General features: G+C 36.6%; 1 protein-coding gene across 1 annotated transcript in view; it reads left to right on the top strand.

Annotated features, from left to right (window-relative positions):
• Positions 1-21,305, top strand: part of LOC107727975 (5-oxoprolinase-like) — a 35,564-nt gene that overhangs the window by 10,919 nt on the left and 3,340 nt on the right. Inside the window, exons 6-20 of the mRNA XM_016538028.1 lie at positions 1,098-1,165; positions 2,360-2,646; positions 4,594-4,706; positions 6,059-6,229; positions 6,378-6,515; positions 6,597-6,735; positions 7,228-7,340; positions 11,243-11,394; positions 11,845-12,005; positions 13,883-13,984; positions 14,768-14,942; positions 15,099-15,283; positions 15,391-15,537; positions 15,825-15,959; positions 18,948-19,097. Coding sequence (XP_016393514.1) covers positions 1,098-1,165; positions 2,360-2,646; positions 4,594-4,706; positions 6,059-6,229; positions 6,378-6,515; positions 6,597-6,735; positions 7,228-7,340; positions 11,243-11,394; positions 11,845-12,005; positions 13,883-13,984; positions 14,768-14,942; positions 15,099-15,283; positions 15,391-15,537; positions 15,825-15,959; positions 18,948-19,097 — 2,236 coding nt within the window. The remainder of the gene's footprint in view (positions 1-1,097; positions 1,166-2,359; positions 2,647-4,593; positions 4,707-6,058; positions 6,230-6,377; positions 6,516-6,596; positions 6,736-7,227; positions 7,341-11,242; positions 11,395-11,844; positions 12,006-13,882; positions 13,985-14,767; positions 14,943-15,098; positions 15,284-15,390; positions 15,538-15,824; positions 15,960-18,947; positions 19,098-21,305) is intronic.

Below are 21,305 nucleotides of genomic sequence, written 5' to 3'. Positions count from 1 at the left end.
TAGTGACATTCTTATTTATTTTACATATTATTAAAATAATTAGAAATAAATCTGAAAATGAATCAGCCATTGAGCATGAAGCATTGATACATGCCAATTCATTACATAAAACAGCTGAAAAAGGAATGTTTTTTTTTTTTGCATGGCAACCTTTTATTTTCTCTAAAATGAATACAGTTTTATTGGTACAATTGTTTAGTTGGCATCCAATCCTTGATGTTCTTTATTTACATACATGGTGTATAACCAAAAGTAGTCTGATTGTTACTTTCATGTTGTAATATATAGATTTGATACCTGATTATATTGTCAGAAGTTAACATACGGGAATTTTTTTTAAAGTAACCATCGCTGGTCTCCCATGTACTCTACACAATGTTTGTTTAACTTTTTTTGTTGTTTTTTTACCACAACCTTGGTACTAAAGCACCAGTTCTGTTGCTCATCAATATGTTCACTTCAATTTATTCTTTAAAATTTCTTTACTTGGCCTTGTTGTTTAATGCAAATTCTTAAATTTGCCTCTGTAAAACCTGCACAAACCCTGTGTTTGGGTTAATTCAAGACACAAAATTTATTGTAATTAATACATTTAATAAATCTTTCACACTGCTCCTTAGCAAGTCAAAATAATTATTATAAGCGAGACACTGGTGTTTGCTCTAGAGTGTTAGCCCGCTCAATTTCAAAGTCATGAGAGACGTAGCAGCACAGTCAAGATTATTCCCAATATGTTGGACCTTTTATTGAAAGTAGCCCGTTGAGACATGGTTTCACTTTTATAGACTTGTGTTGTTTTGTGATGTTTGATTTGGGGGAGGTGTGACACACCAAAGGGGCATTTGCAAAGGTTGTTTGAAAATATGCTGTATTTTTGTAATTCTGCTAGGTGACACTAGTAGCACAAAACCTGCATACTTCACCTTTAAAAGAGTACACTTTATATACCACACAAACATTTTCCATAGTACGCTTATAGTTATACAGTAGTAGTATATTAGTCATAGTTCACACATAGTGCACAACCATGAAACTATATTAACCCTGTGTAAGTTAGGAAAGGTGAATATTTCTTCTATTGTCTGTCTGTATTTCAGGTCAGGGATGTTTGTTGTGGGGCCAGAGTCAGCTGGTGCTCATCCCGGACCTGCCTGCTATAGGAAGGGTAAGAGCAGCTGTTAGGTTATCAGACCCACCGTCTTTCCATCTTCTTGCTTGTAGATTTAGCCCTTCTACATTGCATAATACTTGCTCCCATTCAAGTCTTGTTCTTCTCATATCTGTGTTATACAACTCAATTCCCTCATCTTTTGCTGATTCACATACTGATTCACTACATACAAGACAAAATTTTGTGTAAGTTGTGAAAATGTACCAGTATTGGCACATTAATACTAGTTAAGACATTAAGGCACCCATTACAATAAATGTACATATGCCGAATAAACGATTCACACTAACTTCAAACTGCTCAAGCCTAATGATTTGCCAGAGTTCCTGAAAGGTGTGCACCTCAGGCCAAAGTCCACCAAAGGACTCAAATAAGACATCAGGACATTCTGACGAGAGAAACGCTTAGAAATGTCAGAACACTTGTCAGTCTCACACTGATTTCTATTATGTCTGTACATAGTATTATATTCTTTTATTTATCTGTAATATACATCAGAACTGTTTTAGACACAAGGTCTCCTCTATCAGAATATGTTGCCATTTTCAGTGCTTTTTTACTGCAAAAGACTATAAAACTATTAAAAACGCCTTTTTTAATGCAGCTATGGTGAGCATTGATTAATATGCTTGCAATTTGCAACTATTTGTGAGAAATTCATGACAAATTTCCGTAAGTATACTCCCAAAATATCAATATAAATATGATTCGGCACAAAATTGCATCAATTGCATCTAAATGTCTGATCTCATCTTATTGACTTATTTATTGGAGTGTTTGTAAGACAACTGCTTAATAGCCTAAAACAATATGATTCTACCCGCATCCAACACAACATCTAACATCTATTTAATAGAAAGTTATGAATCTCATTAATCTCCTCTGCCATGTCTCTAACTAATGTTCTCTGTCAGTATAGCTAACGTCACATGTGAAACCCCACCTGCTGACAGAAAAACGCTAGCTAAATGGCACTGAATGCAGGTGATCTAGGAAGACCTGACTTACCATTATTTTTGCACTTAGGTTCATACATTTAAAATCTGCTATTACAATTTCTGCCTTACATACTATTTCCATGTTTCTCCAAATGTAAAAGTCTTGACGTTATCATGTCATAAAGACTGGACTGAAAGCTACAATAACTCTATAACACAATTTATTGTGTTTCTCTCTTTCCTGGTTCAGGTGGTCCTCTGACTGTCACTGATGCTAATCTAGCCCTCGGCCGCCTGCTGCCTTCTTTCTTCCCGAAAATCTTTGGCCCTGGAGAAAATGAGCCTCTCTCAACTGAGGAAACCATGAAGCATTTCCGCACTCTCACAAAAGAAATTAATCAATACCTCTCAACTAACCAATCATCGAGTAGTGCTGCAGGAGGGCACCATTCAGAAATGAGTGTTGAAGATGTCGCAATGGGCTTCATCAATGTGGCTAATGAGGCCATGTGCCGGCCAATCAGAGCGCTTACACAGGTATAGCACACTATTCAGTCACTTTCAGTTTGTATAGCTTACGTAAGAGAATAGGTGTAGTCTTTCAATCTTTTCAATCTTGGTTGTTGTGACAAAAAATATGACACACAACTTTTTTTACATGTAGTGCAAATGACCAAAAAATCTGAGTTTGCACAAAATATTCTCTAGGTCACCAATCTCATCTGCTTATCTAGCCACTGAACTTATCTAGGTCATTATATACCCACCTTATTCCTACGCCCAATGACACTTAGCTTGAATTATGGTTGTAACTTACTTTAAGTTGTAAACAGTGAAACAGTAGTGGCCAAAAGTAGTGTCTGGATGGGATGTTTTCACAATATTTGATTTTTAATGAAGTTCAATTGAACCATCAAAATATAAGTAGTACTGTATATTATATTGGGGAGAAAAAAACACTGAACTTAAGGTATTTAACTGACAAAATTGTTTGTGCTTCATTTCCAATCATGAAATAATGTGAAATAATTCCAGAATTGAGAATCATTCAGCAGCTTTGATTCAAATTTAAATTTTTCCAAAGCTTTTCAAGTGGATTAAGGAATTACTTTGCTGTGCATGGTTTGTTTGGCATAATTATTGTGTTAGAAATCACATGTTTCCATATATATATATATATATATATATATATATATATAAACACACACTATATGAATGAAAGTATTGGGACGCCTAACCATTACACCAACAGGGACTTTGATTACATTGCATTCTAAATACATAGACTTAAGGCTCTGTGTAGGCCAGTCAAGTTCTTCCTGGCATCCACCAAACCCACACTAGCCTATCAGACTGCCAAACAGAAAAGCACAATTCGTCACTACACAGAACTTTTTTCCACTGATCCAGAGTCCAGTGGCAGTGTGCTTTACACCACTCAATTTTATGTTTGGCATTGTACTTGATGTGAGGTTTGCATGCAGATGCGCTGCTCTTAGTAGATTGCATTGATCATTATGGAAATGAGCTGGCTGCATCTGTGTATTCATTTACACATTGTTATTAGATCACCCACAGAACTGTTTCCACTCCCATCAACGCTTTTATGGGATTGCGGTCGCATGCTAATTTGCCATGATTGGTACATCTGTCCCTATATATTTTACGAGTTTCCTTGAAATTGCACTACTGTTTGAGCAACATAAACACACTTGTAGTACATTAAAATTATCTGGCTTATGTAACATTTTAAGCAAGAAATGTACCTCTGTGAAGTATGTTCACGTCAACATTGTGTGAGAAATCACATGTTTCTATATATATATATATATATATATATATATATATATAAACACACACTATATGAATGAAAGTATTGGGACGCCTAACCATTACACCAACAGGGACTTTGATTACATTGCATTCTAAATACATAGACTTAAGGCTCTGTGTAGGCCAGTCAAGTTCTTCCTGGCATCCACCAAACCCACACTAGCCTATCAGACTGCCAAACAGAAAAGCACAATTCGTCACTACACAGAACTTTTTTCCACTGATCCAGAGTCCAGTGGCAGTGTGCTTTACACCACTCAATTTTATGTTTGGCATTGTACTTGATGTGAGGTTTGCATGCAGATGCGCTGCTCTTAGTAGATTGCATTGATCATTATGGAAATGAGCTGGCTGCATCTGTGTATTCATTTACACATTGTTATTAGATCACCCACAGAACTGTTTCCACTCCCATCAACGCTTTTATGGGATTGCGGTCGCATGCTAATTTGCCATGATTGGTACATCTGTCCCTATATATTTTACGAGTTTCCTTGAAATTGCACTACTGTTTGAGCAACATAAACACACTTGTAGTACATTAAAATTATCTGGCTTATGTAACATTTTAAGCAAGAAATGTACCTCTGTGAAGTATGTTCACGTCAACATCAATCAGATTTAACAAGTTGATCATCTCTCTCTTATAAGGCTAAAGGCCATGATACATCTGAGCATGTGCTGGCATGTTTTGGAGGAGCTGGTGGTCAACATGCCTGTGCCATTGCAAGAGCCTTAGGCATGATGACTGTCTTCATACACAAGTATGTCTATATGTTTATGCATGTGCATTATCTGTTTGTTTTAGTCTGTTGTTGTCGCATGCTTGAACGGGGTGACAACAAAATGCTTTTTCCAGACTCTGTTCTGCTGTGCTTAATGAACTCGAGACATTACAAAGCAATGAAGATAATATACAAATAAAATTGCTGTGGCGAAGGATGAGGCATAGACAACACTCTGTTTCCCTAGAGGAGTCTTTATCAAATCAGTCATGAAAGTGACTTGTGAAATGGATGAGAAGCAATGCAAATATTCTACTGGTTGGACAGCACATCACCGCTGAAAAAGTCAGGTGACTGTACCACCTTGTTCAAATCTGTACCTGACAGGTAACTTTCAATGAGATGATAGCACTTCTTCTGATCTTGATTATTCACCACCTTATTATTATTTAAATCTGGCATCGCACCATTTCAGATATTTCTGGCTCCTGTATGATGCTTGTGTTTTTGCTCTTTGTAAGTCATTTAGAAGAAGTGCATCTGTTAAAGCTGGTGAACATTTAGAGTTTGAAACCGCCATGAATCATGACTTAAATCTTGTTTTTTATCCGTTCTGATATTCAGTACAACAACATGATTGCAAGTCTGATATTACTTTTAAGTAACAGATCTATAAGTAAGAATTAACATAGATTTAGACAAAACTTGTTCCTTTTTTTAGTAGTCAGTAATCATTTTTTAGTTGTTTAGTTTTAGTCATAGTTTTATTATATATATATATATATATGTATACACAAACAAATAAAGCATCAAAAGCATCAAGGCATTACATGTTTGTTGTAACAGGCAACAGGACTTCCTTAGGATTGAAGACAAATTCAAAATCATATCTTGACAACTTTTTGATTAAGGAGGTTAAAATTTCCCATATTTAGTCTGTAGTAAAAGGTTTAGCCTAAAATTGGCAGTGGGACAGATCAACAAAAAAATCAACAAAATTCAATAGGCAATAAATTCATTTGTGAATCAAACTGGCCATATACATGCAGGGTGTCTGCATTATGCTGTCTATCAATTTTTGTGAAAAGTGACCTTCAAAAGAATACATTTTTTGAGCTATAATCTCAATTCCTTTTTATTCTGAATCTGTGATCAGAGAAGTTTTAATCTGACACTGAAAAACTGAATTCGCAGCATGTTCTCTTCACACGTGACTGCTGCTTTTGGCTGAATTTCATGTTTATATTCATAATGTAGTTTAAAATTAAATGCCTCATGATAGGCATTGGGAAGTGTTTATGAGCTGTTTACAATAAGAACATTGACATGAAGTGCTTACATTTTTTAACTGATTTGATGACACTACAATGCAATACTCTTTTTCCTGTCAGATACAGCGGAGTGCTGTCAGCATATGGTTTGGCTCTGGCTGATGTGGTGGAGGAGGTTCAGGAACCGTGTTCTCTAAAGTATGAAGCAGGCTCATACTCTAAGCTGGACAGCAGGATAGAGCAACTGTCTCAACGCTGCGATCAAATACTGTGCAAACGAGGCTTTAGCAGGTCACCTTCAAAGATGCAGCCACATTTCAAAGCATATATTTTTGCTTATCTATCGTGTCATTACCTTTGAACAAAAACATGATTTTAGATGTAGTAACTTAATATTGTGATAATAATATGATAATAACATATGATTGTGTCTTTACAGTTCTCAGATCAATATAGAGGTTTTCCTGCACCTGCGGTATGAGGGTACAGATTGCGCACTCATGATCACAGCTGCAGGTCACCCCAGAAACGCCCACTCCTGCATGTCTGGAGACTTCAGAACAGCCTTCACTAAACGGTACTGCTATTTCCATTGTGAATGGTCAAAATGGCTTGTTGTTTCCTCTTCTGTCTCTCAATCTTTCTCTTTCTACATCAGATATCTGAAAGAGTTTGGGTTCACCATCACTGATCGGCCTATCATGGTGGATGATATCCGTGTACGCGGTTCTGGGAAATCTGGAATTAGGTCAAAAGTGCAGCCCAAAGCAGGGCAGAAATCTCCAAGACCTATGAAGGTATTTAAACCTAGGACAACTCAAAGGTATCACACAACAGACGCATCACATGCAGTTTAAGGTGGCAGTCCAAAACGGTGAATCTAATCATTAAACAGGAAAATGTCACTTCAAGAATGAGCAAATGTGGCGCTATTTGAACTTTGGTGATTGAAAAAAACTGTGCAAAAATTGAAGAAAAAGGGAGATCTATATTATAGCTCTCTATATGAAGCATATAGACTTTATTCAAGCCACAGAAAGACAAACATTTTACTGAAAATTGCACATTCTTCCAGCCTATGTGTTTTTGTAATTGTACATTAACAACAATTTAGGACAAATATGCAAGTGGCAGTAGGAAATAGCTGGGCGTCATGGACAGACACCTCATGCCGGTGTCACCTTAACAGGCACTTTGCACGTATTTGATTTTTTTAAAAAATTAAATTAAATTAAATTAAACCAAGGAAATATACTGTAATGTTATTGTTGTTGTTTGTTTGGACACAGATGACCCAGTGTTACTTTGAGGACCGTTATCTGGAGACCAGCGTGTATCTGTGGGAGGATCTTTACTGTGATCACAGTATCCAGGGACCAGCCATAATTATTGATAAGAACAGGTGAGTGATTTCCTGAAAGTTTCTAAATTCTACATTATACATTAGTGGTGCTTGATGTTAAAGTGTGTCATCCTGTAATATTCGTTCTCCGGAAGTGAATGATTCTTTAGATGTGTTGTTGATGAGAATTGTGCTCCTAAACAGTCCTGCAACGCATGTCCAGTACTTGACAGAACACCCAACCATTATCTGACAGCAGCACTAATGCTTTTCTTTACCAAACCTGACCTGTGTAAAATAAAAACAGCGATCCAATCCGCGCTTGTAGACCTCGCCTTTTTTCGCAAACATTAAAAATGACACATGGCTGACAGACCACCTCAGACTTTTCTCTTTTCCGGTCATGTGAGGCTCGCAGGACTGAGAACAAGAACACCGCATGAACATAAATTGTTGAATTAGGACACAATTCAAATAGTAACTTTTCCCTGTGAATGCGTCTTTGATGTGCATTTCCTGTAGAAAACATATGTCCATGCAGCTTCAGTGAGAACAAAATGTTTTTAAATAGTTTTAGTTAAAAATAATAACCTTGCTGGTTATACACAGTCATCATGTACAATCACATTTGTGACCTGACTGAACAGCTTTTGTCCTAGGTAGACTTGTGCATAGTTTTTAATGTAGTTCGCAGGTGATTTTCTCCGGGCATCTTGTTGCCACAGTTCTTATGTATTTAGCCTAGTCTGTCTCTGTTTTTTCATGTAATCCCAGATGGACTTGATGATGGTGAAATCTGTGGTTCTTACTGAGATAGACTGGATACAAGTGCAGAATAAATTAACCAAACTTACAAAAACACAAGGCAAAACAAGAACCAAAGCTTAAAGCACCAGCTAAACACTATAAAAACAACCTAACACAGAGGTGCCCAATCTTGTTTCTGGAGATCTACCTTCCTGCAGAGTTCAGTGTAAAACGTGCTCCAGTGTTCCTGAAGGTCTTAATTAGCTGGATCATGTATGTTTGATTAGGGTTGGAGCTGAACTTTGCTGGAAGGTAGATCTCCTGGAACAGGACTGGGCGGCTTTAGGGCAGGGGTGTCAGACTCTGGAGGGCCACAGACCTGTAGAGTTCAGCTTCAACCTTAATTAAACACACCTGATCCAACTAATCATTTCCTTCAGGTATATCAGAAAACTTCAGGTATGTGTGTTGAAGCAGGGTTGGAACTAAACTCTGCAGGACTGTGGCCGTCCATGAGCTGAGTTTGGCACACCTGCTCTAGGGCTGTATATACAAAGGGTTAAATGAGAGAAATGGGGAACACCTGGAGACAATGAACTAATAAATAAAGAAACTATAAACTACTGTAACTAGTGATGGGAAACCGAGGCTTTCTGAACCATTTGAGGCTTTCATGAAATTGTGCCGAAAAACGGTTCATTACTCGAAGCTTTTAACACAGTGCGCATTAGCGACATCTGGTGGTCAGACTTGGTTTCTCCACTAAATCTTAACAAAACATGGGTTGTGGCTAGAAGGGATACTGCAAAAACCGTAAGCTAAGAATAAATTACATTTTCTACCTATTAGATTGTGTTTTATAAACATCTACACCTACCCCAACCCTAAACCTACCCCTTACAATAATGCAAAAATAGTAATTATTGTTGTACAGTGTGAGAAAAATTATGCTATATTGATGTGCGCATGCCCAGTAGTTTTTTCTGTATCCCATCTAGCCTTAAAGGGGTCATATGATGTGATTTCAAGTTTTCCTTTCTCTTTGGAGTGTTACAAGCTGTTCGTGAATAGATAAGATCCCTAAAGTTACAAAGACTAAAGTCTCAAACCCAAAGAGATATTCTTTATAAAAGTTAAGACTCATCCACGCCCTCCTAAAGACAGTATAAATCATTATAATCAGTAATTATGTCCCCACTGGATGCAACAAATGGCTTGTTTATAATGGGTTTTAATTGTTTTTGTCTCGTCGCGCCGAGACACAGCATCACAATATGGTAAGGGGCGTAACATTTCTGTCACACGCTTGATTTTTGAACCTTAAACCGCATAAACACATTTCATTACACCAAATACACAAAATAATGTTCTTTTTTAGCAAGGTCATATGACCCCTTTAACCCAGAGGATGGTTTGAAAAAGTTTTTAAGCTGTGCCAACTCGTGTTATGCGTAGTCCGGTCAACGGATTCACATATTGATCAATAATATAAAATATACAAGTGTGTGATTATAATTAATAATTGACGTGAGTAGTAGCAAAAATATTTTGGGTGAGCTGTTCGGGGTCTCTGAGACCCCAGCTATAGAACATGATAAAATTCAGTTTCTGTCTGGTGTTGAGGTTATTCTAAACTATTCTACTGAATCCCGATTTTTTTCAAACCAGCTGTCCCGACCTTCCGATACTGCATGACGTTCGAAGCTTCAAACGTCATCAATCACGTGGTATTGTCATTTCGATACAAGCATCGGCACTGTGTGTGATACGATTCATACGAATAGTGCTTTGAAAACTGTCGGAGCATCGGAGCCTCGGTATCAATCGTCCCATCACTAACTGTAACTACAAAACTAAAACCGGAAACTAAAGAACCAAAACTTCAACATAAATGTCCAAAACAAAACACAGAATGGGGAATATGCGACAATAACTGTCTTTTGTTTTTGTAAACAACCTAACATGCCAAAGTCTTTTACACAGTACTGTTTTTTTTCACCTTCTTTTTGGAATAATTGCTATGATAGCTTTTACTCTTCTTCAAGAGTTAAATTAAAAGATCTTTAGAATTTCATTCAAATTTGGGGGTACTCATGATACTGTGTTAACTATCATGAATTGTGTAACTCATCATTTGCAAAATCCAGATGCATCTGCCAGAATCTTATTTCTAGATTTTACATCAGCTTTTAACACACTGAGGGTTGATATTTTTTTTAGAACGGCTGATATCTGTGGGTGGTCCATTGGCATTTGGTACTTTGGAATAAAGACTTTTTGCTGTTCCGTACACAGAGAGTATGGTATAATGGTCAAATGTCAGACGAATGCTATGTTAATACGGGGGAAGTGTTTCATCACCTATATTATTTTCATTGTATATTAATGATTTTATGATTCGTAATTCTAATTTTATCCTTTTTAAGTATGCAGATGATATGGCTTTGGTAGGAATTCTTCAAAAAAATAATATAAATGACTTGGTCAAATATAGGAAACATGTTGAGGAACTCCTGTGCTGGTGTAATAATAGTGCATTGATATTAAATACAAAGAAAACCAAGGAATTAGTAATTAATCGTACTAGGCAAGAAGTTGCAGTTGTGCCTATAATGATAGATAGTCACCCAGTTGAGATTGTTGATCATTTTAAATATCTTGGTACATAGTAAACTTAGTTTTGGGGATAACACTAATTATATTTTTTTAAATGCATGCAACGTCTGTTTCCAATACGGAGAATCATTAGGTTTGGAGTGAGTTAGAACATACTGGAGATTGCTTACAAATCATTGGTTGAGAGTGTGTTGACTTATAATTTAACCTCCTGGTATGGGCACCTTAATTGTAAGCAGAAAATAACCTGACATGGGTCACTAAAATAGCTAGTAAAATCATCGGTAGACCACAGAGTAATTTAGATGCAGTGTACACTTCAAGTTGTGTTAGGAGATCAGAGTGTATTCTAAAAGACTCTACTCATTCTTTGTATGATCGGTTTGTTGCCTAGAGCAAAGATCACTGGTGTGGTCAAAGACAAATTTCAACCATGGTGGATAATAAAGATGTATTGTATTGTATTGTATGTTCCAATTGAGGGTGAATGTAAGTGGTTTAGAAATGTTCTCATTGTTTCTGTACACCATATTATATTTTTTATATTATGAATTTTTTTTATTTTTTATTAATATGTCTTCTTTGGTGGTGTTTATCAGCACAATTCTTGTGGAGCCGGCGTGTGTGGCTCATCTGACAGAGGATGGTGACGTGTGTATCGATGTCGGCACAGGAACGCAGTGTGTGTTAGGAACCGAACTCAACGCCATCCAGTTGTCCATCTTCTCTCATCGCTTCATGAGCATCGCAGGTCTGATGGGACAGGGGGGAAAAATGATTAAATGAATAATGAGTGTATGGAATGGATAATCAGGGTTTCTGTGACTATTGAAAAGGTCCTAAAAAGTCTTAATTTGCCCTTCCACAAATTAAGGCCTTAAAAAATGTCAAATCAAATCAGAAAGTCTTAAATTCATAAAGGCATGGCATTAAATGTTGCATGCATTACAATAATGGAGTATCCTCCTCAGTATTTTTGTCTTCATGTAAAATGAAATCTTGAAAAATTGAACAAACATTGAACAAATTCTCAAAACAAGAACAAATATCTGTCAGTAGAGTATGAAAGCTTGTTTTCCCTTTAAATTAAATAGAATTTTCTGTGTCCACTTCATTTTGATTAGTTTCACAGAAAACAAGACTTCTTAGGTCATTTTGCTCCTCAGGTATCTAAAGAAGCTTTGTGGTTCCTCAAACACAGAGCAAATGGGTCGTGTGCTGCAGAGAACATCCATCTCCACCAATATAAAGGAACGACTGGATTTCTCCTGTGCCGTGTTTGGACCTGATGGAGGTTTGGTGTCTAACGCTCCTCACATCCCTGTTCATCTAGGGGCAATGCAGGAGACTGTACAGTTTCAGGTACACAAACACGCAAATATACAACAAATTACATTTCTTGATTGTTTTTCATTTGGAAACATTAATTTTCTGTTGCTGCATGGCTGTCAAAGGTTTTAGGTTTGACTGAAGTACAGTTGAATATCATTTAATCACCTATCTGAATTGTGACAACAGTATTTCAAAGAGCCGTACAGTCTGTCCTAGCAAAAGAACTGGAAGAATACAAATACATTGGTAAAACCAATTGGATTTGTTAACCCTAAAGCCTGAAATATGTCAAAGTACTTAAATCTATTTTACTACTTACATATATCAATCAGATGACAGAATGCATGTAGTAATAGTGATAATTTAGAGGCCTTAGAAAATTGCATGTCAAATATGATACAGTAGGCTTTATAGGATTAAGATTTTTTAAAACTATTTCTAAAGGTTATTTAAAGCACCAGATATAAACGGAATACTGTAATATGTCAGTATGCACAATATATCGGCACTGTGTGTGTTTGTGCAAGAAAAAAATTACAATTACAAAAATTATATTATTGAAAAAATATATATATTTTCTTACTGGTAATTTGAAATGTGAAGTAAAATCTGTTTGAGGCACAGACAAATTCTTGTATAAATCATTTATATCCATTGACCATAACTTGCTGAGCTCAGTATTCTAACCAGCATTCCAAAAGCTCCCTCTTCTGTTATTATAAGCGCTTATTATTTTCTTATTCAAACCATAAAGTTTTATCTATAGCACAGTGCAAAAATAATATTTATCTGTCTGTCATATCATGTCGTGATACCTAAATTCACTTTACACAAAAGTGAAAAAAAACCCTCTTTATTTTAGTTTTTAGTATGTATTTACTTTTTATTACTTATCCAGTCTTACTCTGATTGTGATTAATAGTCTGACAATGCGTAAGGTTAGATAAACACCTTAAACAGGTTGCTATAATCAAGTTCATAAACAGCTTTAAAAAAAAAAAAAACAGATAGATTTTAGCCCATTACCACAATTCCTGTTGCCTCATTCATTGTGTACATGTCTGAATCTGTAACAGAAAAATGTCACAAAAAATAATAGAGAAAAAATAGAAAAGACTATTTTATTGTTAAACCTTGTGAAAGAATATATCCAGAAGTAATTCAGACATGAGAGGAGGAACTTTCCTACTGACATTTTGGATTACATCTGTGAATGCTTACATTTTGCCTTAACCCTTGTAAACCCTTCTAAATCCTTAAAACAGATTTGTATTATATATTTTTTAAGTTATCTGCATATGTTAACACAAATATGTTTAAAAAAGATGAGAATCAGTGCAGATACAGGAAATAACACAGGATCACTCTCTGTCCACCTCTCTCTCTCTCTCTCTCTCACACACACACACACACAACCTCATTAGTAATGGCAGTCTGAGCTGTACCTAATTGAGATGCTTAATCTGTACTGAAAGCCAGAAAATGTTTTGAGAAAAAACATTGTATATGTGATAACCATGGTACAAGTGGAATAATTGACCCACTGAACTGTTAAAAATGAATGCACATCTGAGGTGTAACAGTTTCTCAGCTTTGCATTACCAATTATTGTTGCATATACTCAGCCTAACATACTGTGGCATGATGTAGATTGACTAAAGGAAACCCATAGATCCCTAAAAGCACACTTACAGCTGTTCAGTCACTCTTAGTGGATGATCAGTTTTTGTTTGACGTTTTAAATTTGAATGTATCAGAATCTGAATAATGCTATACTTTTTAACAGATGTATGTGCTTATTGATGTATTTTGAATAAACAAGTGAACAAAATTAAAGTACAGTAAAGAAGAAATCAAAAGTTTTGTAATAATTAAGTTTGAGAAAAGGTTCTTTTGATGTCTTTTAGATAAAGGCGGCAGGAGGCAGCATGCAGGAGGGAGATGTGATTCTCAGTAATCATCCGTGTGCGGGTGGCAGTCATCTACCAGACCTCACAGTCATCACTCCTGTAGGGTACCGGTGATGAGTTTCATTTTAAATGATCCACAAAGGCAGTCATAAAAATTTTTGGCTGGCTGCTAAAAAAATTCAGCTTTACCATCACAGGAATAAATTATGTTTTAAAATATATTAAAATAGTAAACCGTTATTTTTAAAATGGAATAATATTTCACGATATTACTGTTTTTACTGTATTTTTGATCAAATCAATGCAGCATTGGTAAGCATTAGAGACTTAATAAAAAAAATCTTTTATCATTTTAAAATAATAAAAAATCTTTATCATTCCAAACTTTTCCATAGTGTGGATGCAGAAATACCAGTGCAAAAATCTAAATGATCCTAACAGTAGGCTTCATTTTCCTTAAGCAAAACTGCTGATTTTGTAGGAAAACGTGAGCTGCACATGTGCTGACAGCAGGGCCGTTTCTAGGCATAGGCGAGCTAGGCGGTCGCCTAGGGCGCCACCAGCTGAAGGGGCGCCAATGAGCGCACGTACTGGCACTTTTAGCAGGGTTGTGATAAAGAGTGGCACGGTCACCCTGAAATATGACTGCCGCCCCCACTGGATCCCCCAACATTATTGGGCTAGAGTACTGTCAATCTGACGATGCCTGTATGCCACTAGATCAGAGTGCTGTCAATTGCTGCCTGACTGTTGCATGCAAAGTTTGCATTATATAATTGGGGGGGGGGGGCGGCGGGCAATAGGGATTTCGCCTAGGGCGTCAAATTGGCTAGAAACGGCCCTGGCTGACAGACTTGATGAGATTTGCTCTGTGTTATGCAGGTGTTTCGTGATGGCATGAGAGCGCCGGTGTTCTTTGTGGCCAGTAGGGGGCATCATGCTGATATAGGAGGCATCACTCCAGGCTCCATGCCCCCCCACTCCACCTGTCTACAACAGGAGGGCGCCGTCTTCACTTCCTTCAAACTGGTCACGGGTGGAGTTTTTCAGGAGAAAGGTTAGATGACATATCAATCAGGTATTATTATTATAATTATCATAATTATACCAGGATATTTCTATGGTCAGTCTATACAAGATTGAGGGTGTTTTTTGTTTTTGTTTTGTTTTTTTGTCATTTCTTTTTATTCATAGTCATCTTTATATCCATCAGCTGTGACAGAAGCCCTCATGGCACCCACTCAATATCCAGGATGCTCTGGGACACGCAATCTCCGTGACAACCTGTCAGACCTTCGGGCACAGGTAGCAGCCAATCAGAGGGGTTGTCAGCTGGTGGGGGAGTTGATTGCCAGCTACGGATTGGAAGTCGTCCAGGCGTACATGGGATACATTCAGGTGTGTACATTTGTCTGATGTATTAAATATAGCTAATGTAAATCTCAGCTTGAAGTTTATGTCAGGGTTTGGTTTATGTTATCTTAAAGTTCCCTGTGTATATTTAGAGTAACGCAGAGCTTGCAGTTCGAGACATGCTGAAAGATTTCGCCCGTCGGCGGCGACATGAAACGGGCTCTCTTGAGGTTGAAGCAGAAGATCAAATGGACGATGGGACACGGATCAGATTGAAGGTCCAGATTGATGAACAGCAAGTAGGAAATCATTTTCACTTTTGCAGATTCAAATCAGTTTCTGAATTAGAACTCGGTAAAACTGTTTTTGTATTTTGATCATTTATCCCCTCAAGGATTCATACTGAATATAATATTGAGAATATTGAATATTCATTTTCAATAGCGCATTCTGCTATATATGTAAATGAATGTAAAACTGCACAAACATTACAAACTGCTGTATTTAAGTGCTAAAATGACAGTAAAAAGAACAGTGCAGTACATTGTTGATCAACGCCTCTGTCCATCTGTGTGTCTGTCTGCAGGGCAGTGCAGTGTTTGATTTCACCGGCACAGGGACAGAAGTGTGGGGTAACTGTAATGCTCCTCGTGCCATCACCTTCTCTGCCCTCATATACTGCCTGAGATGCATGGTGGGCCAGGACATCCCCCTCAACCAGGTGACACACATACACAATATACATACCAGCAACTGCTTGGTTACTCACATTCTTCAAACTATCTCCTTCTGTTCAGCAGAAGAAAGAAATTCTTAAGGGTGAGTAAATGATGACAGTATTTAAATTTTTGGTCGAACTATCCATTTAATAGAGATTGAAGGAGACTAAACAAACCAGAAGAGAGTAGCAAATTGGGGTTTTTTAGGGGAAAAAACAACAGATTCCATGTGTAGTAATACTTTTATGGTAAACATTTTGATGGATATAACAGTGCTTAGAAGAACAAGGAACCTTTAAGAGACACTGAGAGCTGGAGGAGAGAGACCTTTAAACAGAGGAAGACAAGTAACTTGAACTGCAGGTTAATAATAATTTATAAAAATGCACCAATATGGAATTTCAGGGCCAATTCTGATAACCGATTATTTTGACTTTTAAACATTTAAAATGGATCTGCTATCTAATAATTTAAAAACCACGAGGTGGTTATACGGTGAATCGGTGTGACTGTATTACAGATGTTATGCTGTTAAACTAGTATAATAGTATTGTAGTATATTATATTACAAATTAAACTATTATAAATTGTATTGTGTCAGTTTATATGATTATGGTTATAGTGATTAATTGCTGTAACACTAAGCAAAGTAGAACAAAAAATTTCATGCATACACTATCGTTAAAAGGTTTGGGTCTGTAAGATTATTAATGTTTTTGAAAGTCTCTTATGCTTTCCAAGGCTGTGTTTATGTAATAAAAACTACAATAAAACATTAATATTGTGAAATATTATTCCAATTTACAATAGCTTTTTAAAAATGAACTTTTTTCTCTTTTTACATATTTTAAAGGGGTCATGAATTGAGAAATCAACTTTTACTTGAGCTTTTGATATATAAGAGGTCATCGTACTAAAAGAATATCCTGTAAGTTTCAGTACTGAAAACGTCGTTAAACCTCCACAGAAGAATATCAACACCCAATTCTGTAGCCCCGCCCACTGATTCGCGCATGACATTGTAGGGAAATAACGTAAGTGGCACTAAACCGGATCGAGCAACCAAACAATAAACATGCCTTTAAAGATCGCAAAATGTTGTGCAGTGCCTGGTTGTGGAAGAACACAGTCACTGCATAACCTTCCTTCGGATTCAAATATTAGGAATGCGTGGTTTAACTTTATTTTTAATGAAGTTCCAGCTCACGTGAGTAAAACATTGAGCGTTTGTTCGCTTCATTTCACCGCGGATTCCTTTGTAAACAAGACACAGGTCGATGCTGTATTTGCAGAGAGACTGAGATTAAAAAGCGATGCTGTGCCGTCTATATCGGATCGACAGGAATGGCGCAGCACACTTATGTGAGTAAAAAATATTTGTTCTGTGTCACTATTGTTTTGTTAGAGATCGCTTGATATGTCCTGATTATGTGTACGTGTCTAACCAAAGTCAAAGAAGGCTCCAACTATGAAGGACGTAGCATGTCAAACAGACACACAGAAAGTTAGTTTACTATGCAAAACTGTTATCCAATCATAGCAGTGTGCGTTTACTTCCAAATCTTCAATGCGGCACGCCCATAAAAACTGAGCGTTTCTCGAGCCGGCCTCAAAACCAGGGTAGAAAATAGCCTATTACTTATTGATTTTGATGTTTTTGAATGTAAAAACCACACAGACGTCATAAGTGGACCTCAGACAACAGTATAAAATAATTAAAAATGCCAGTTCATGACCCCTTTAAAATTTAATCATAATTATTCCTAAGACTGCAAAGCTGAATTTCGCAGCCATTACTCCAGTCTTCAGTGTCACATGATCCTTTTGAAAATATTCTAATATGCTGTTTTTCACACATTAAACTTGGTAAATAAAATAAAAAAGTAGTTTAAAGCGGACATAACACACACAGTTTCTGCCAATCTCATGTTAAACTTGAGTACCTATAGAGTAGTATTGCATCCTTCGTATCTCCGAAGAGTGCCGTGGGCAGAGCTAGAGAGTCACAAGCACACGCAGCTTTTACGTAGCAATCGTCTACAGGCTGTGACATCTACATAAATACAACAGGGACAAAAACTTTATTGACTTAAATTAACTATGGCTAATGAATTAACGAATGAAGCATGTTGATGGGTGAGCTCTTGCTCTTTCTCTGGTTGATGTGTGCACGCACTCTTCCTGGAGAAGTGCCCATACAAGTTATTCTGCCCTTTATGACGTCATACGGGGCCATACTCAAAACAAACTTTCTGAAACTTATACGAACCCTGAAGGAATGTCTTTGGCACAGAAATACTCCGTCATAAGTCCAGCTGGTTTTTTGAGACTTTGGTCATGTTTAGCATGAGAATCCAACTCTTTAGCAGTGTAAATAAGTCAGAATGCATGAAATAGCATTAGACCTCCCCTTTAATCCAAGTCTTCTGAAGGGACACGATCATATTTATTGATGAATATATTTAATGTATGCTTTTATTCACATATAAATATCAGTGCACATACACAGAAGATCAAACATGCTTGCTTGACACGCAAGATTTTTTGCACTTAATTCTGCTCCACTTTTTGTTTACAAAGATTTTGTTAGACTAAATCAATATTCATACACATAGTTGTGTGGGTAGTTGACCTGTCATCTAAATTTACTCTTACCGGTGTATATATATTTGTATAAAATCTTCATAGACAAAGGATAGGTTGCATTTTATTTTAAGTTGTCCTTGTTACAGTGCTATTACAAAAATTAATACTGAGGAATATTAATATTAACAATATGTGCTTATTATAGGGTCAGGGTTAAGGTTTGATTAGGGTTGTAATTGCATAATTTGCATGCTTAATTTACTGCTATTACTGAAGTAAGTAGATGTAACCTATAACAAGGACACTAAAAATAAAACGTTATTACACTTATTCGTTATTACGAATATAATGATTTGTAATTAGCAGGAAAGACTTTGTGTGTGATGAAGTGCTTTGTGTTTCAGGGCTGTCTGGCCCCTGTTAAAGTCATCATTCCCCCCGGCTCGATCCTGCAGCCGTCTCAGAATGCTGCGGTAGTGGGCGGTAATGTGCTGACCTCACAGAGAGTGGTGGACGTCATCTTCAAAGCCTTCCAAGTGTGTGCGGCATCACAGGTGTGTCATATCAGTCAGAATGAGCTCTGTCTACATCTTTCAATGAAATCTCCTTGTGCTGCAAAAATCCAGTTCTGGTTTTCAGTCCATGCAGTTTTGGCTGTTTGAGTCAGGTCAAATAAAAAAAAATTCAATACAGCTTTACAGAAAATCATGATGTTAATGTTCATAATATCTTAATATCTAAATGTAACTACTCTTGTATAGTCTTATTTAGCAGATTAGAGTTGAGCGATGATATGATTTACATTTTACAACAATACAAGCAATCATGCAGCTGAGATATGTTCTATGCACTCTATACTTGGTTGGGCCTCCTTTTGCATGAATTACTGCATCAATAGTGGCATGGAGGCAATCAGCCTGTGGCACTGCTCAGGTATAATGGAAGCCCAGGTTGCTTTGATAGCGGCCTTCAGGTCATCTGCATTGTTGGGTCTGGTGTCTCTCATCTTCCTCTTGACAATACCTCCATAGATTCTCTATGGGGTTCAGGTCAGGCGAGTTTGCTGGCCAATCAAGCACAGTAACACCATGGTCACTGAACCAGCTTTTGGTACCTTTGGCAGTGTGGGCAGGTGCCAAATCCTGCTGGAAAATGAAATCAGCATCTCCATAAAGCTTGTCAGCAGAAGGAAGCATGAAGTGCTCTAAAATTTCCTGGTAGATGGCGGCAACGGCGTTCTGAATCCGCGCTGTCTGAGCTTCACGAGCGCGCCGGCTCGCTTCCCCTGTCTGCGCGTCCTGAAGCGCTTGATCAGCGCCGCAGCTCCCCCGACTACAATGTCCAGCAAAACATCAGAATAATCGAAAACCGGTGAAATATCTAGTGGTGTGTACTTCCGAATGTCCAGCAATTCATCTCTGGTGAAACTGATTGCAGGAATATAACTAAAGACAGGACAAACTAACAAAAACATAAAAACAACTGCGGAGCACGCCACGGAGGCAGCCATCAGCGTATAATATATGGGTTTCACTTTCTGAAATGAGTGACAAAAAATATTGACCTTTTTCATGATATTCTAATTTTTTGAGATGCACCTGTATAGTATGCATCGTAAGTATACTATATGTGTGTGGATAAAGTTAGACATACTTATATATCCAAATTTATATAAAGAGCTGGACCATACTATAGTTTCATTTTGAGACAAAATAAAAAAATTAAGCAGTTAAGATACTGTATGCTATATAATTAATATATATCTCATAACGTGAGTGTACTGTATGTATGTGGATACATTTGATATTAATATATATATCCAGCTTTAAATAGAGAGCTGTGCAATAATACATTGCACATTTTACGACAATATAAATGATCATGCAGCCAAGATTTGCTATATGGTGTATATAATTCTTTACATGAGTATACTGTATGTATACAGGTAAAGTAAGATGTATTGTATATACAACTTTTAATATATTGCTGGGTGATAATATAGTTAAAATTTTTCAACAATATAACATTCAAACAGTTGAGATTTGCTATATAGTACATACCTTAACGTGACTGTACTCTATGTTAGGTTAAGATTGGATATACTTATAGTAGTTACGTTGTTATTAATTAATTGTAGTAGCTTAATTAGTTATTATTCATTTGTTAATTAATTTTAGTTACTAATTTGTTATGTGGTGATATTGAGAATTATAAACCCTGTGAGGTTTTGTTCAATTGATAACAGTTTGGTTTAGTGATAAGCCTAATTACTATTTGGTATAAAAAAATTTGGTTTGTGCATAAAAATGATGCAGTTAAATATTTCAATCATATTTCCAACCCCTAAGCAGTTTAATAGGGATGCACGATATTGGATTTTTGCCGATATCCGATATGCCGATATTTTTCAACTCATTTTGGCCGATACCGATACCAATATATTTCCTTTTGTTTGGAAACAACACCAAGTCTCTCCTGTGCAGAAATTATAAGCAAAATATTTTACATTTTGGTTAGTTTTTAACAAGAACTTATTTGTTAGAATTAAATAAACTATAATGAAGGTTTGTGTTCAACATTTGTAGATGGTTTAAAGCAAAAGAGTTGTAAAAACTCTGAAAATCTTTTAGAGCTTATGATTTGTTTAATAAATCAGTTTGTTTAATAAAAAATAAATCAGTATATATAAAATAATTTAATTTACAAGTGTCATGTTTGTGATTTTTTTTTCATGTAAGCTATAGCGTCTGACCTTTAAATCA

Source organism: Sinocyclocheilus rhinocerous, unplaced genomic scaffold (genome assembly GCF_001515625.1).
Source record: "Sinocyclocheilus rhinocerous isolate Xijiao unplaced genomic scaffold, SAMN03320098_v1.1 scaffold3201, whole genome shotgun sequence".
NCBI classification, from domain to species: domain Eukaryota; kingdom Metazoa; phylum Chordata; class Actinopteri; order Cypriniformes; family Cyprinidae; genus Sinocyclocheilus; species Sinocyclocheilus rhinocerous.
This window is presented reverse-complemented; position numbering and strand designations above follow the sequence as displayed.